General features: G+C 43.2%; 1 protein-coding gene across 7 annotated transcripts in view; it reads right to left on the reverse strand.

Annotated features, from left to right (window-relative positions):
• dock3 (dedicator of cytokinesis 3) overlaps positions 1-15,348 on the reverse strand; it is a 968,429-nt gene that overhangs the window by 784,933 nt on the left and 168,148 nt on the right. For all 7 annotated transcript variants that reach the window (XM_073072555.1, XM_073072554.1, XM_073072550.1 and 4 more), the window contains exons 3-4: positions 12,361-12,401; positions 323-378 (exon numbers count right to left, since the gene is read on the reverse strand). In XM_073072555.1, coding sequence (XP_072928656.1) covers positions 323-378; positions 12,361-12,401 — 97 coding nt within the window. The remainder of the gene's footprint in view (positions 1-322; positions 379-12,360; positions 12,402-15,348) is intronic.

Consider the following 15,348-nt stretch of genomic DNA (forward strand, 5'->3'; position numbering starts at 1 on the left):
AACTGGACTCACCTGCTACCTCTTGCTCCACCCCTTTCCCCACCCTTTTATATTGACCATCTCTCCTCTGCAGTCCAGATGAAGGGCCGCAACCCAAACTGTCAGTTCTCCATTTCCCTCCATGGACTCTACATGACCTGCTGAGTTCCTCTAGCACGTGTGTGTCATTTCAGAATTCTAGTCATTTTTGAGCCTCCGTTCTCTTCAATGGTTTGATTTTCAGAAAATCAAACTTCATGTTGAAAAATACAATTTACAGTACTTATAAATATTAAAATAACTTACTTGCTATTTGACACATGTCCATTCAATTGGTACTTACCCTCGGTTACTAACCACAGCCGCCTTCAAGTGAATATAACTTGCTGGAAATAAACCCTGTAAAGAAAGTAACAAGTTTTGAACCCTTTAAAAAAATCTAAACTCAATTAAAGTATATCAAAGCAACAAAAAGTACAGTGTCAGCTAGAAGATAACCTATAAAACTTATTTAAAATAAATACTTAAAATCATTTTGGAAGGTTAAGATAAATCCAAATGGAATTCAGGAAAATCTAAGCCAATGTGGACACTTTAATGCTTATAAAATGATTGTTTAAAAACATAATTGAAATAATTACCGGAGGGTTTTATAAAAGATGAGATAATATTTATTACACAAGAGGCCACTATTCAACTTATTATGTCAATGCCAGTTGAAAAGGAATTAACAAGCCTAATCCCACCTTCTTTCACTGTGTCCTTCCAGATAATTTTTAAATGTGACCAAGATTTCTCCTTCTACCATTGATTCATGGAGTTAGAGCCTCTAACCACTGCCTGAGTGAGAATATTTATTCGCATCTCCTCTCCAATACTAGAATTACTTTTCATTCGCGCTCCTTAGTTTTTGATCCTTCTGCTTAAAACTTTCCTATTTACTTCATGAAGGTCACACAAATTTTATAGACTTCAATTAGCTCTCCCTTCATGTTATGCTCCAAACACTCGAGCTTATCTAATCTTTACTCAAAGCTAACATTTTCTGGTAACATCCTCAATTCCCCTCTGCACATTCTACGGTGCAAAGCATTCTTCTTGTAATATGCCAAGCACAGCTCAAATGCCATCTATAAATTTGCCGATGATACAACTATTGCTGTGGAATTTAAGGATGGGGATGAGGTGCTGTACAGGAGTGAGATAGATGAGGAGGTTGTTGTCACTCAGCAACCTTGTACTCAATAATAGTAAAACCAAGAAATTGATTGTGAACTTCAGGAAAAGAAAGTCGAGGGAACACACAGTTCTGTTCAAGGGATCAGAAATGGCAAGCATGAGCAGCTTCAAGTTCCAGGACGTCAATATCTCTAAGGATCCATCTTGGACCCAACATTTTGATGCAATTACAAAGAAGGTGTGTCAGTGGCTCTACTTCATTAGGAGTGTGAGGAAAATTGGTATGTCAAAGATACCCGCAAATGTCTACAGATGTCCTGTGGAGAGCATTCAAACTGGTGTATCACCGTCTGGTATAGAGACGCCACTGCAAAGGATTGGAAAAAGCTACAGAAAGTTGCATACTCTGCCAGCTCCATCATGGACACCAGCCTCTGTAGCATCCAAGACATCTTTAAATGGTAATGCCTCAAAAAAAGTGGTCACCAGCATTAAGGAACCCCCCCCCCCCCAAATCACATGCACTGAGGTACAGTACAAAACTTGTCTTGCATACTGTGCATACAGATCAATTCATTACACTGCATTGAGAAGGAACAAGTTAACATAATGACAACAGAAAATGAAGTGTAATAGCTACAGAGAAAGTGCAGTGTAGGTAAACAATAAAGGTGAAAGTTCATAATGAGGTAGATTGTGAGGTCAAAAATACATCTCATCATACTAGGGAGCTTAGTGGTACATGCTTTCAGACTTCTGTATCTTCTGCTTGGTGGAAAAGGGGAGAACTCAATGTCCAGAGTAGGATGGGATCTTTTGATTCAACACTGGCTGCTTTATTGAGGCAATAAGAAATATAAACAGAGTCCACAGAAGGAAGGCTATTTCCATAAAATGCCTTGTTCACAACGCTCTGCAGTTCCTTGTGGTCATGTGCAGAGCAGTTGCCAGACCAAGCTTTTATACATCCAGACAGGATACCTTCTATAGTGCATCAATAAAAATCGATAAGGGTTATAAAAATAAAAATTGCTCTGGTCTTCTGAAGAAATGAAAACATTGGTAAACTTTCTTTGATGTGGAGCACATATGGCAAGACCAGGACAGGCTTTTGGTGATGTTCATTCCTAGGAACTCGAACTTCTCAACTTCAACAACTTTGATGTTATCAGGAATGTGTGCATTACCCCACTTCTTGAAGTCAATGACCAGCTCCTTTGTTTTGCTCACATTGAGGGAAAGGTTGTTGTCATGACAATGTTACTAAGTTCTCTATCTCCTTCCTGTACCCAACATTGTTACTACTGTAGTGGGCTGTATCTGAAATAACATCTGCAAGTTTGGAGATGGAGTTAGAGTAGAATCTGGCCATGCATTCATGAGTATACAAGGAATAGGGGCTGCAGATACAACCTTGTAGAACACCAGTGTTGAGAATAATCATGGCAGAGGTTAATTGCTATCCCTAGAATTTTTGTTTATTTCTAATTTGAGTACAAGACAACCACAACTACGTTTTTCTTTTATTCTTTGCTTTGTTCTGCTAGCTCCTCTCTTAACCATTTTTCATTCTTATAACATTTAATTAAATGGCTGGAAGCAACATGTTTTATGCCTCATTCTTGACTTCCGAAGAACCTCTGGATCACAAAAGCATTAGGATCCTACAGTGGCTTGTAGACACTTTTATTATATAGCAATGGTCAAGAGTATTTAGTCCCCTGGGTAGGGTGGTAGATATGCTGCTAGTATTTTGATAAGATATTCTTGAAATTGTCCTTGTTGAAATCACTGCCAATATAGTATTAATGGTAAGACTCTTGGCAGTGTGGAGGATCAGAAGGATCTTGGGATCCAAGTCCATAGGACACTCAAAGCTGCTGCGCAGGTTGACTCTGTGGTTAAGGAGGCATACAGTGTATTGGCCTTCATAAACCATGGGATTGAGTTTAGGAACCGAGGGGTAATGTTGCAGCTATATAGGACTCTGGTCAGACCCCATTTAGAGTACTGTACTCAGTTCTGGTCGCCTCACTACAGGAAGGATGTGGAAACCATAGGAAGGGTGCAGAGGAGATTTATAAGGATTTTGCCTGGATTGGGGAGCATGCCTTATGAGAATAAGTTGAGTGAACTCAGCCTTTTCTCCTTGAGCGATGGAGGATGAGAGGTGACCTGATAGAGGTGTACAAGATGATGAGGGGCATTGATCATGTGGATAATCAGAGCTTTTTCCCAGGACTGAAATGGCTAGCACAAGAGGGCATAGTTTTATGGTGCTTGGAAGCAGGTACAGAGATGTCAAGGGTAGGTTTTTTTTTGTTGTTTTTTTTTAAACACAGAGTGGTGAGTGCATGGAATGGGCTGCTGGCGACGGTGCTGGAGGCAGATACAGTAGTGTTTTTAAGAGACTCCTGGATAGGTACATGGAGCTTAGAAAACTAGAGGGCTATGGGTAACTCTAGGCAATTTCTAAGGTAAGGACATGTTCGATGCAGCTTTGTGAACCAAAGGGCCTGTATTATGCTGTAGGGTTTCTATGTTAATGATGAAGAGGGCCTCATGCTATCCTGTTTTAAATGTTGACAACATAGTTCATTGAGCAAAGGCTTCACCTTCATCTGAATAGGGATGTAGACTGCCATCAGGAGAGTTGAATTGAATTCCCATAGCAATTTAATGGGTGATACCATCATTAGATATTCCAAACTGGGTGAGCAGCAGCATACCAGAATGTCACATCTGAACACCATGAGCTGTTGACTCAGTCTCTAATTTTTCACAAGGATGTTCTACGGTCCATCTGGTGAATTGAGAAGCCCTCAAGCAGTCAGATGAGCCATTTTTCAGTAAGACATAGTAGTCTTTCAGTTACTCTTTGTTAGGCCAGTCTTGCCCTTAGTTCATCCACTTTGTTCTCAACAGTTTGGACAATAGGTAAGCTGGGGTGGAGATCTTACCCACATTGCTTGTCAGCCTCACCTGCAGCCCTCCTACCACACTTCTGAGAAAACCTTAAGTGGAGCTACCTGGTCTGGAAGGTAATTAACTGCTAAAGGACAGACTTGAAAAACTTGGAGTAGATTCTTGGAAGCACATTCCAGGCACTGACCACTGTAAAAACTTACCACACACATCTCCATTGAACTTCTTCCCTCTCTTAACTACATGTATTAGACATCTGACACAGGGGAAAAGGTTACTGCTCAGATTTACAGTGCCTATAAAAAGTATTCACCCCACAGCCCCTGGGAAGTTTTCAGGTTTTATTGTTTTACAACATTGAATCACGATGGATTGTATTCAGCTTTTTTGACACTGATCAACAGAAAACACTTCCATGTCAAGGTGAAAACAGATTTCTACAAATTGGTCCTAACTTATTACAATTATTAAATTCAAAATAATTGATTGCTCAATTACTCACCCCCTTCAAGTCAGCATTTAAGTTGATGCACATTACAGCCTCGAGTCTATGTGGTTAGGTGCCTCTTCAGTTTTGCACCATAAAACCTTCTTCTAGCTGACTCCAGTCTCCCACATGCCTTCTGGCAAACTGTAGCCAAGATTTCATGTGAGTCTTTCTCCCCCCAACAGTTTTTTCTTTCTCTTTGCCACTCTCCCAAAAAGCTGTGACTAGTGAAGCATCCTGACAACAGCTGTTGTATGTGCAGTCCCTCCCATCACTGTCACTGAAGCTTGTAACTCCTCCAGAGTTGTCATAGGTCTCTTGGTGGCCTACCTCACTGGTCCCCTTCTTGCACGGTCACTTACTTTTTGGGGACAGCCTGCTCTAGGCACTCTTACAGCTGTGCCAGATTCTTTCCATTTCTTGATGACTGAATTCACTGTACTCCAAGGGATATTCAGTGACTTGGAAATTTTCTTGTATCCACCTCCTGACTTGTGCTTTTCAATAACCTTTTTGCAGAGTTGCTTGGATTGTTCTTTTCCAGGTGTAGTTTTTGCCAGGATACGGTGAAGGCCGGCTGGTGGCATAGTGGCATCAGCGCCGGACTTCGGAGTGAAGGCTCCTGAGTTTGAATCCAGCTGGCTCCAAAAAACTGGAGAGGGATGGGCTCTGCCAGGTTTCAGATGCCCAAGACACACTGTATGATGAGCAAACATCAAAAAGATCGGTGCAAAAAGCTTGTCATGACGGTGCCCCGACGACTGGTGGAGTCAAGGGTGTGCACACACATTGACTCACCAGCAGTTGGACCTTCCAGATGCAGGTGTATTTTAACTACAATCAATTAAAACACCTTAAATGCACACAGGTGATCACCACTTAACTCATTATGCAACTTCTAAAACTAATTGGCCATATGATTTGGTGTATCATATTAAAAGGGGTGAATGCTTATACAGTCAATTATTTTGTGTTTTATATTTGTAATTAATTTAACTGCTTTGTAGAGACCTGTTTTCACTTTGACATGAAAGAATCTTTTCCTGTTGATCAATGTCAAAAAGCCTAATTAAATCCACTGTGATTCAATGTTATAAAACAATACAAGATGAAAACTTCCAAGGCGGGGTGAGGGGAAGGGTGTGAATATTTTTTATAGGTACTATACGCATCCCATAATTGTATAGACTTCTGTTAGTTCCCATCTCAGCCTCCAATAATCCAAGGAAACAAGTTCATCCAACCTCTCATGGAAAGTGCCCTCTTAATCAGGCAACTTCTTTTGCACACTCTCCAGAGCCTCCGCATCCTTCCTACAACATCCTTTCTGCCAACACAGATGCCTTGTGCAAGAAGGCACAGAGTCGACTGTACTTCCTTAGAAGGTTGGCATCATTCAATGTCTGTAGTGAGATGCTGAAGATGTTCTATAGGTTAGTTGTGGAGAGCGTGGTGGCGTGTTGGGGAGGAAGCATTAAGAAGAGGGACGCCTCACGTCTTAATAAGCTGGTAAGAAAGGCGGGCTCTGTCGTGGGCAAAGTACTGGAGAGTTTAACATCGGTAGCTGAGCGAAGGGCGCTGAGTAGGCTACGGTCAATTATGGAAAACTCTGAACATCCTCTACATAGCACCATCCAGAGACAGAGAAGCAGTTTCAGCGACAGGTTACTATCGATGCAATGCTCCTCAGACAGGATGAAGAGGTCAATACTCCCCAATGCCATTAGGCTTTACAATTCAACCGCCAGGACTTAAGAACTTTTTAAAAGCTATTATTAATGCTTTTTGAGATAGTGATTTAGATGCATATCATATTTTTTACTGAGTTAAGTATTGTATGTAATTAGTTTTGCTACAACAAGTGTATGGGACATTGGAAAAAAAAGTTGAATTTCCCCATGGGGATGAATAAAGTATCTATCTATCTATCTACAATGGGATGACCAGAACTAAATACAATACTCTAGATGTGTTTAGCCAGCATTTTAAAGCTGCAATATAACTTCCTGACTTTCGCACTCAGTGTGTGCAATATGCCTTCTTTACAATTCTATCAACTTTCAAGGAGCAATAAATTCGGACACCAAGATCCCTCCGATCATCAGTGTTGATAAGGGTCCTGCCATTGACTAAATTTGATCACCCAAAGTGCAACAGCTTTGGGAAATCAAAATGTTCAGTTTAAATACCATCTACCATACCTCCATACATATCTGCAACTGATCTATACTCAGTGGCCACATTATTAGTACACCTGCATGTTAATGCAAATATCTAGTTAGCTAATCAGATGGTAGTAATTCAATGCATAAAAGCATACAGACATTGTCAAGAGATTCAGTTGCTGTTCAGTCCAAACATCAGAATGAAGATGCTTCCAGCTCCATTTCCAGGCCAACAGTCTGGCCCTAGTGATGATCCTAGAAACCTGCATTTGACTGACTGCTTCTCCCTCCTGATTCTAAGCACCATCCTCTCTACAATACAGAGATACCTGTGAGCCTTGTCTCTTTCACTGTCTCAGCTTTGGGCCTCACTCTCTACTGCCTGCCATGGACCACTGTTCTGCCAGATTCACACATTCAACCACCAGTTGTTGTTCTTCCTCACATCCAGGAAGGACAGAAGATCATCTGTCTCTGTAAGACCACGGTATATTCTGCCTCTGACTTAGTTTCAAGCTTCAGCCTATTACAAGCTGTGGCCCCAGCCACATCCAGCTGAGACCTTGGCCTCATGCAGACCTCTGACCCGGCCACCTCTAGCTCTGGCTTGACCCATGACTGTGTTGCCACCCACAGCTCTAATCTGTTAATTAAATTTGCCAATGACACTACATTGATTGCCCTTATCTCAAACAATAACTAGGTAGCCTACAGGAAAGAGGTCATCTCTCTGACACTGGTGTCAAGAAAGCAACCTCTCCCTTAATGTTACTAAAACAAAGGAGCTGATTGTGCATCGCAGGAGGAATGGAGACAGGCTAACCCATATTGACATCAATGGAATTTAAAAACGCAAACACGAGGAAATCTGCAGATGCTGGAAATTCAAACAACACATACAAAATGTTGGTGGAACGCAACAGGTCAGGCAGCATCTATAGGAAGAAGCACTGTCGACGTTTCGGGCTGAGACCCTTTGTCAGGACTAACTGAAAGAAAAGATAGTAAAAGATTTGAAAGTAGGAGGGGGAGGGGGAAATCTGAAATGATAGGAGAAGACAGGAGGTGGTGGGGTGAAGCTAAGAGCTGGAAAGGTGATTGGCAAAAGGGATACAGAGCTGGAGAAGGGAAAGGATCATGGGACAGGAGGCCTAGGGAGAAAGAAAGGGGGAGGGGAGCACCAGAGGAAGATGGAGAACAGGCAAAGAGTGATGGGGGGGGGGGGGGGGGGGGGAGAGAGAGGGAGAGAGAGGGAGAGAGAGGGAGAGAGAGAGAGAGAAAATGGAGGGGGGAATAAATAAATCAGGGATGGGGTAAGAAGGGGAGGAGGGGCATTAACAGAAGTTAGAGAAATCAATGTTTATGCCATCAGGTTGGAGGCTACCCAGATGGAATATAAGGTGTTGTTCCTCCAACCTGAGTGTGGCTTCATCTTGACAGTAGAGGAGGCCATGGATAGACATATCAGAATGGGAATGGGACGTGGAATTAAAACGTGTGGCCATTGGGAGATCCTGCTTTCTCTGGTGGACAGAGCGTAGGTGGTCAGCAAAATGGTCTCCCAGTCTGTGTCGGGTCTCATCAATATATAAAAGGCTGCACCGTGAGCACCAATGGATCTGGGGTTGAGAGGGTAAACAGCTTTAAGTTCCTCGATATTCACATCACTGAGGACCTCACTTGGTCTGTACACAACAGCTGTGTGGTGAAAAAGGCACAACAGCGCCTCTTTCAGTTCAGACAGTTGAGGAAGTTTGGTATGGGCGCCCAAATCCTAAGAACTTTCTACAGGGGCACAACTGAGAGCATCCAAAGACAGGTGTGAGAAAAGGGCCTGAAGGATCATTAGGGAACTGAGTCACCCAACCACAATCTATTCCAGCTGCTACCATCCAGGAAACAGTACTGCAGCATAAAAGCCAGGACAAACAAGCTCCGGGACAGCTTCTTCCACCAGGCCATCAGACTGATTAACTCTCGTTGATTTGAGTGTATTTCATTCATTGAGTGTATACATACATTGTCCTATTTATTATAAATTACAATGATTGCACATTGTACATTTAGACAGAGATGTAACATAGAAATTTTTACTCATGTATGAGAAGGATGTAAGAAATTAAGTCAATTCAATTCAATCCCAGCCAGCTCCAAACAGTGATCCTATCATCTTCAGCTTCAGTTCTGACATCAGCTCTGGCTGCCTCCAGATCGCAGATCCGAGTGTCTCCAGATTTTAATACGACCTCAGCCCTGGCAACCTTTGGACCATGGTCCCGGCTGTCTCCAACTTCAGCTCTGAACTAGGCAAAGACCTTTCTCATTGCCACTGGGTCCTACCACTACTTCTTCTACCACTACTCACACCAACCCCTGGTTACTCAAGCTCCCTTCTCTCTCTGTCACCTCTTCATTCCTCTAAGCCCGTATTTCCTCCCACCCACTTTCTCCGAACATGCTAACCTTCCTCTGACCCCTCTCTACCATCACCTGATCCCAGCTCTCATCCCTGCCATGTTTACACCATCTCCTCCAAACTTTTCCTTTCTGAAATGGAGCAAATCTCAGACACTTTCTCTTAATTACCCCTTGAATAGGATCCTACCAATGAATATCAGGCCATTGTCTCCTGTACTTCACCAACCTTATCATCTCTGGAGATCTTCCATTGCCACTAACATCATAGCTTCCGTACCGTTCTGCCTCTTACTTAAAATCCATAAACTTGACTGTCCCACTAGGCCTAATGTTTCTATCTGCTCCTACTCCATCGAACACATGTCCACATACCTTAACTTCATTTTGTCCCCTTTGGTTCAGTCCCTTCCTACCTAAATCTGTGACATTCCAATCACCAAGTACCTTGGTCCTGATTGACTCATTATCGCTAGGGTTGTCCAGTCCCTATACACTTCCATCCCCCATATGGAAGGCTTTAAAATTCTCTGCTTCTCTCTGGACAATAGACCTAGTCAGTTTCCTGGTTCTCACCTTCAACAATTTCTCTTTCAACTCCTCTGACTTTCTCCAAGCCAAAGGTGTAGCCAATGGCATCTGCATGGGCTCCAATTATGCCTGCCTTTTTGTCGACTACAAGGAAGAGTCCATGTTCCAAGCCTACAGAGGTAATGTTACCCAACTATTTCTATGCTTCATTGATGACTGTATTAATGCTGCTTCCTGCACCCATGCTGAAATCATCAATTTCATCAACTACTGACTCCAACTTCCACCCTGCCCTCAAATTTACTTGGTCCATCTCTGATATCTCTTTTCTGTTTCTTGATCTCTCTGCCTCCATCTCTGGAGACAATTCATCTACTGATATGTTTCCCAAACCTACTGACTCTCACACTTATCTTGCTATACCTTTTCTTCCTCGTCACTTATAAAAATGCTACTCCTTTTCTTAGTTGCTCTATCTCCACCAGAATGCTGTTCTTAGAATTAAATATTCCACTCCAGAACATCTGAGAGGTCCTCCTTTACCAAAGAGCAAGGCTCCCCTTCCATTACTATCAATGTTGCCATTACCTGCATCTCCTCCATTTCCCTCACCCCAGACACAACAGGAAATGAGTAACAGGAACAACAGGAAATCCTTACCTACCACCTCTTAAGCCTCCCTATTCAGTACATCATTCTCCATAACTTCCACCATCTATATGGGTCCTACCTCTATGCACACTTTTCCATTATCCTACACTCTCTGCTTTCTGGAGGAATCACTCTCATTATGACTCTCTTGTCCACTCACCCCCCCTTCACTGATCTCCTATCTGGCATTTATCCCTGTAATCAGGCCAAGTACTGCACCTGTGCCTTCACCTCTTCCTTTACCATCATTCAGGGCCCCAAACAGTCCTTCCAGGCAAGGTGATACTTCAGCTTCCAGTTCAGGTCACCAGCTGTATCCATTATGGCCTCTTCTACATCAGTAAGATATGACACAGATTTGGGGGGACCACATCATTGAGTGACTTTACTCAGTCTGCCGCAAAAGGTGGGATTATCCAGTAGCTACCCTTTCAATTCAATTTCCCGCATCTGCAGAATCTCTTATACAGTATATACATCATCTTTTCCTTCTTGACTAATTTCACAACTTCTCTCATCATTCAAGGGGCCCTTACCATGCCATCATTGTCCTTCTTTCTTATTGGAACATTCTGATACCGTACTTTATACAGTTGCTCCTTAAACAGCTTCCACAAGTCAGATACGGACTTGCTCAAAAGCAGCTGGTCTCAATAAAGTTTTCCCTAGGTCCTGCCCAATACTCTCATTATTTGTCCTGCCTCATACTTTTCTGAAAGGTTTATCCCTTACGTTGGTTCAGTCACTAGCTGCCGAAAACTCAGTCTGGCAGCTCTATCCTTCAAGAAGTAATCCAATCACAAAGAGAAAATCTGCAGATGCTGAAAATCCAAGCAACACACGCACAAAATGCTGGAGCATCTAGGTAGCATCTATGGGGGAAAAAAAGTGCAGTCATCAGTTCAGCAGATCCTGCTGAAGATTCTCAGCCTAAAACGTCGACTGTACTATTTTCCATAGATGCTGCTTGGCCTGCTGAATTCCTCCAGCATTTTGTGTGTTCCTTCAAAAAGTCAATGATTCAGAGGGAGGATTTTGCAAGGTCAAAAGGGCTGGGAGCAAATTTGTCATGACTAAACCCAAAGTCTAGGTTAATGACAGGTGGTCCATCCAGTTTCATTTTGTTTCAAAAGCAGCATTGGTGCAACTGAGTGATTTACTGGATCATTTAATAGCCAATTACATTCAGACCACATGGCACACTTCCATCACTAAAGGCACAGGTAAATCAACAATCTTTTTTACAATCATATTACTCAGAATATGAGATTAACATATTCCAAATTATTAATTTAAGATTTGCAACCATATAAGATTTTAAATCAAGTCCTCAGATTACTAATGCAGTATCTTAACTGATGCATCACCAGTGCAACTATTTAGCAATTAACACAAATGAGTGACGACTATAGGCAAAACTTAAAATTAATTTCATTGGCAGTTCGTGGTGTTATAGGGGATGGGAGTGGATGACAAAATAGACCTGATTTAACTGAATGGATTGAAATAAAGATATTCTTTAGATGGATATCACCAAACTTCTTGGGGGGGGGGGAGAGGGGGGAAAAACTTAACTGATTAAAAAGTCAATGTAGTTGCAGTAATAGATACAGAACTGAAAAGGGCCCTTCAGCCCACCAACCATTGGCTGTCCATTTATATATTTATAATTAATTCTACAGGAACTGTCAGTTTTCAATGTGATTCTTACTAACAATTCTTATTGATTGATTGCAAGACAACACATTTCTGGAAATGGAAAGCTAGCACTATCACTAGTTGGGTAATTTAGCCTCTCTTGGTCTCCACCATACAAAGGATCTTCATTTTTGTTCCCATTTCCATTGTCCGGAACTTAAAGTTTCTTTTCTAACATCTCCCAGTTGATAACCTAGTTTTAAGTAAAAACATGATATTGTTAACAGTTTATCTAGGTCACTCTCTAACAAGTCATCAACCCATAAGTTTATCTACCTACAGATGCTGCCTGATTGTTGAGTGCTTCCAGATGTTGTTTTTATTGCTTACCTTAACTGAAGGCTTCTTGGTTGCAAATCCTCTGAACCATCCTGAAAAGACAAAGTCAAGTTAACAATAAAAAATAATTTAAGTAAATACATATAATTTTGCTCTAATTTCGAGGTCACTCACTGAAAATATAGTGAAGAATCCATCAACAAATATTTTGCCATCCAGTTTACAGCACTAACAGTCTGATTTGCTGTAGAACTGTTCAATTCGCATGCCTTTTCTATGAATCTCCTTTTCAATATTCATACACTGCCTGAGGCTTGTATTTCCTTTATTCCTTTAATTTTGCACCTTTGATTTTCAACTGTTGTTACATAACATTTTCTTCTTCCAATGCACTCACACCATTTTTTCTCCTCTATTGTACATGTTGCTCGAGATTTAAGATTCAAGTTTATTTATCATGCATCATTTATGTTAACAACCAATCCACTGAGTGTGTGCTAAGGGCAGCCTGCAAGCACCGACACACATTCCAATGCCAACATATCATAACCACAGTTCTTGGCAGAACAACACAGGATACAAGCAACAAAACAACAATAGCACAAGTCTGTTTGTTCCTCCCACCCACCACGCACATACTCAATCCTCTAACCCCCAAGACAAAATATCAACTTTTTACTCCAAAAACTTGAATTTAGATATGGACTGTAAGACACTGAGAGTCCACTGGAGTGGTCAAAGTCCCAGAGATCTGCAAGTCAAGTCACTTTTTATTGTCATTTTGACTATAACTGCTAGTACAGTACACAGTAAAAACAAGACAACGTTTTTCAGGACCATGATGCTACATGAAACAGTACAAAAACTACACTGAACTACGTGAAAACAAAGCAGAAAAAAAGTAACTACACTAGACTACAGACCTACCCAGGACTGCATAAAGTGCACAAAACAGTGTAGGCATTACAATAAATAATACACAAGACAATAGGCACAGTAGAGGGCAGTAGGCTGGTGTCAGTCCAGTCTCTAGGTATTGAGGAGTCTGATAGCTTAGGGGAAGAAACTGTTACATTGTCTGGTTGTGAGAGCCCGAATGCTCCGGTGCCTTTTCCCAGATGGCAGGAGGCAGAAGAGTTTGTATGAGGGGTGTGTGGGGTCCTTCATAATGCTGTTTGCCTTGCAGATGCAGCGTGTAGTGTAAATGTCCGTAATGGCAGGAAGAGAGACCCCGATGATCTTCTCAGCTGACCTCACTATCCGCTGCAGGGCCTTGCGATCCGAGATGGTGTAATTTCCGAACCAGGCAGTGATGCAGCTGCTCAGGATGCTCTTAATACAACCCCTGTAGAATGTGATGAGGATCGGGGGGGGGGGGGGGGGGAGATGGACTTTTCTCAGCCTTCGCAGAAAGTAGAGATGCTGCTGGGCCTTCTTTGCTATGGAACTGGTGCTGAGGGACCAGGTGAGATTCTCCGCTAGGTGGACACCAAGAAATTTGGTGCTCTTAACAATCTCTACAGAGGAGCCGTCGATGTTCAGCAGGGAGTGGTCGCTCCATGCCCTCCTGTCTGTTAGCCGCTGCACCTCCTCTCTGTATGCTGACTCGGCGTTCTTGCTGATGAGACCCACCACCGTCCTATCATCGGCAAACTTGATGATGTGGTTCGAGCTGTGTGTTGCAGCACAGTCGTGGGTCAGCAGAGTGAACAGCAGTGGACAGAGCACACAGCCCTGGGGGGGCCCCCGTGCTCAGTGTGATGGTGTTGGAGATGCTGCTCCCGATCCGGACTGACTGAGGTCTCCCATTCAGGAAGTCTAGTATCCAGTTGCAAAGGGAGGCCCAATAGGCTCAGCTTTCTAATCAGTTTCTGAGGGATGATTGTGTTGAATGCTGAACTGATGTCTATGAACAGCATTCGAAAGTACATATCTTTTTTGTCCAGGTGGGTTAGGGCCAGGTGGAGGGTGATGGCAATGGCATCGTCTGTTGAGCGGTTGGGACGGCACACAAACAGCAGGGGGTCCAGTGAGGGGGGAAGCAGGGTCTTGATGTCCCTCATGACGAGCCTCTCGAAACACTTCATGATGATGGATGTGAGTGCAACAGGATGATAGTCATTGAGGCAGGACACTGAAGACTTCTTCGGCACGGGGACGATGGTGGTGGCCTTGAAGCACGTTGAAATGGTGGCGCTGCTCAAGGAGATGTTGAAGATGTCAGTGAGAAAATCTGCTAGCTGGTCTGCATATCCTCAAAGCACTCTAACAGGAATATTGTCTGGTCCAGCAGCCTTCCGTGGGTTGACCCTGCACAAGGTTCTTCTCACATCAGCCATGGTGAGACACAGCACCTGGTCATTTGGAAGAGGGGGTGGATTTCCTTGCCGCCACATCATTTTCCACCTCAAAACGGGCGTAGAAGTTATTCAGCTCATCTGGGAGGGAGGCATCCCCCGCACAGTCAGGTGATGTTGTCCTGGATGCCCTTCCACATGCGCCGCGTGTCGCTGCTGTCCTGGAAGTGGCTGTGGATTCGCTGGCCGTGTGCACGCTTTGCCTCTCTGATGGCCCAGGACAGTTTGGCCTTTGCTGTTGTTAGGGCTGCCTTGTCGCCTGCTCCGAAAGCAGAGTCACGGGTCCTCAACAGCGCACACACCTCTGCTGTCATCCACGTTTAGTGATGGTCTTGGACACAGTGACGTCGTCGATGCACTTGCTGATGTAGCTAGTCACTGATGCTGTGTACTCCTCTAAGTTGGTAGAGTCACCATCAGTTGCAGCCTCCCTGAACATGTGCCAGTCAGTGTGCTCAAAGCAATCTTGAAGAGCAGAGATGGCTCCTGCTGGCCAGGTTTTCACCTGCTTCTGAACTGGTCTGGAGCACCTGACGATCGGTCTGTATGCTGGGATTAGCATAACAGAGATGTGGTCTGAGTAACCGAGGTGGGGGCGGGGGCTCTACACGGTACGCGTTGGGGATGTTTGTGTAAACCAGGTCCAATGTGTTCTTTTCCCCGTTGCAAAGACTCTGGGTTC

The sequence above is a fragment of the Hemitrygon akajei genome, chromosome 19 (genome assembly GCF_048418815.1).
Source record: "Hemitrygon akajei chromosome 19, sHemAka1.3, whole genome shotgun sequence".
Lineage (NCBI taxonomy): Eukaryota > Metazoa > Chordata > Chondrichthyes > Myliobatiformes > Dasyatidae > Hemitrygon > Hemitrygon akajei.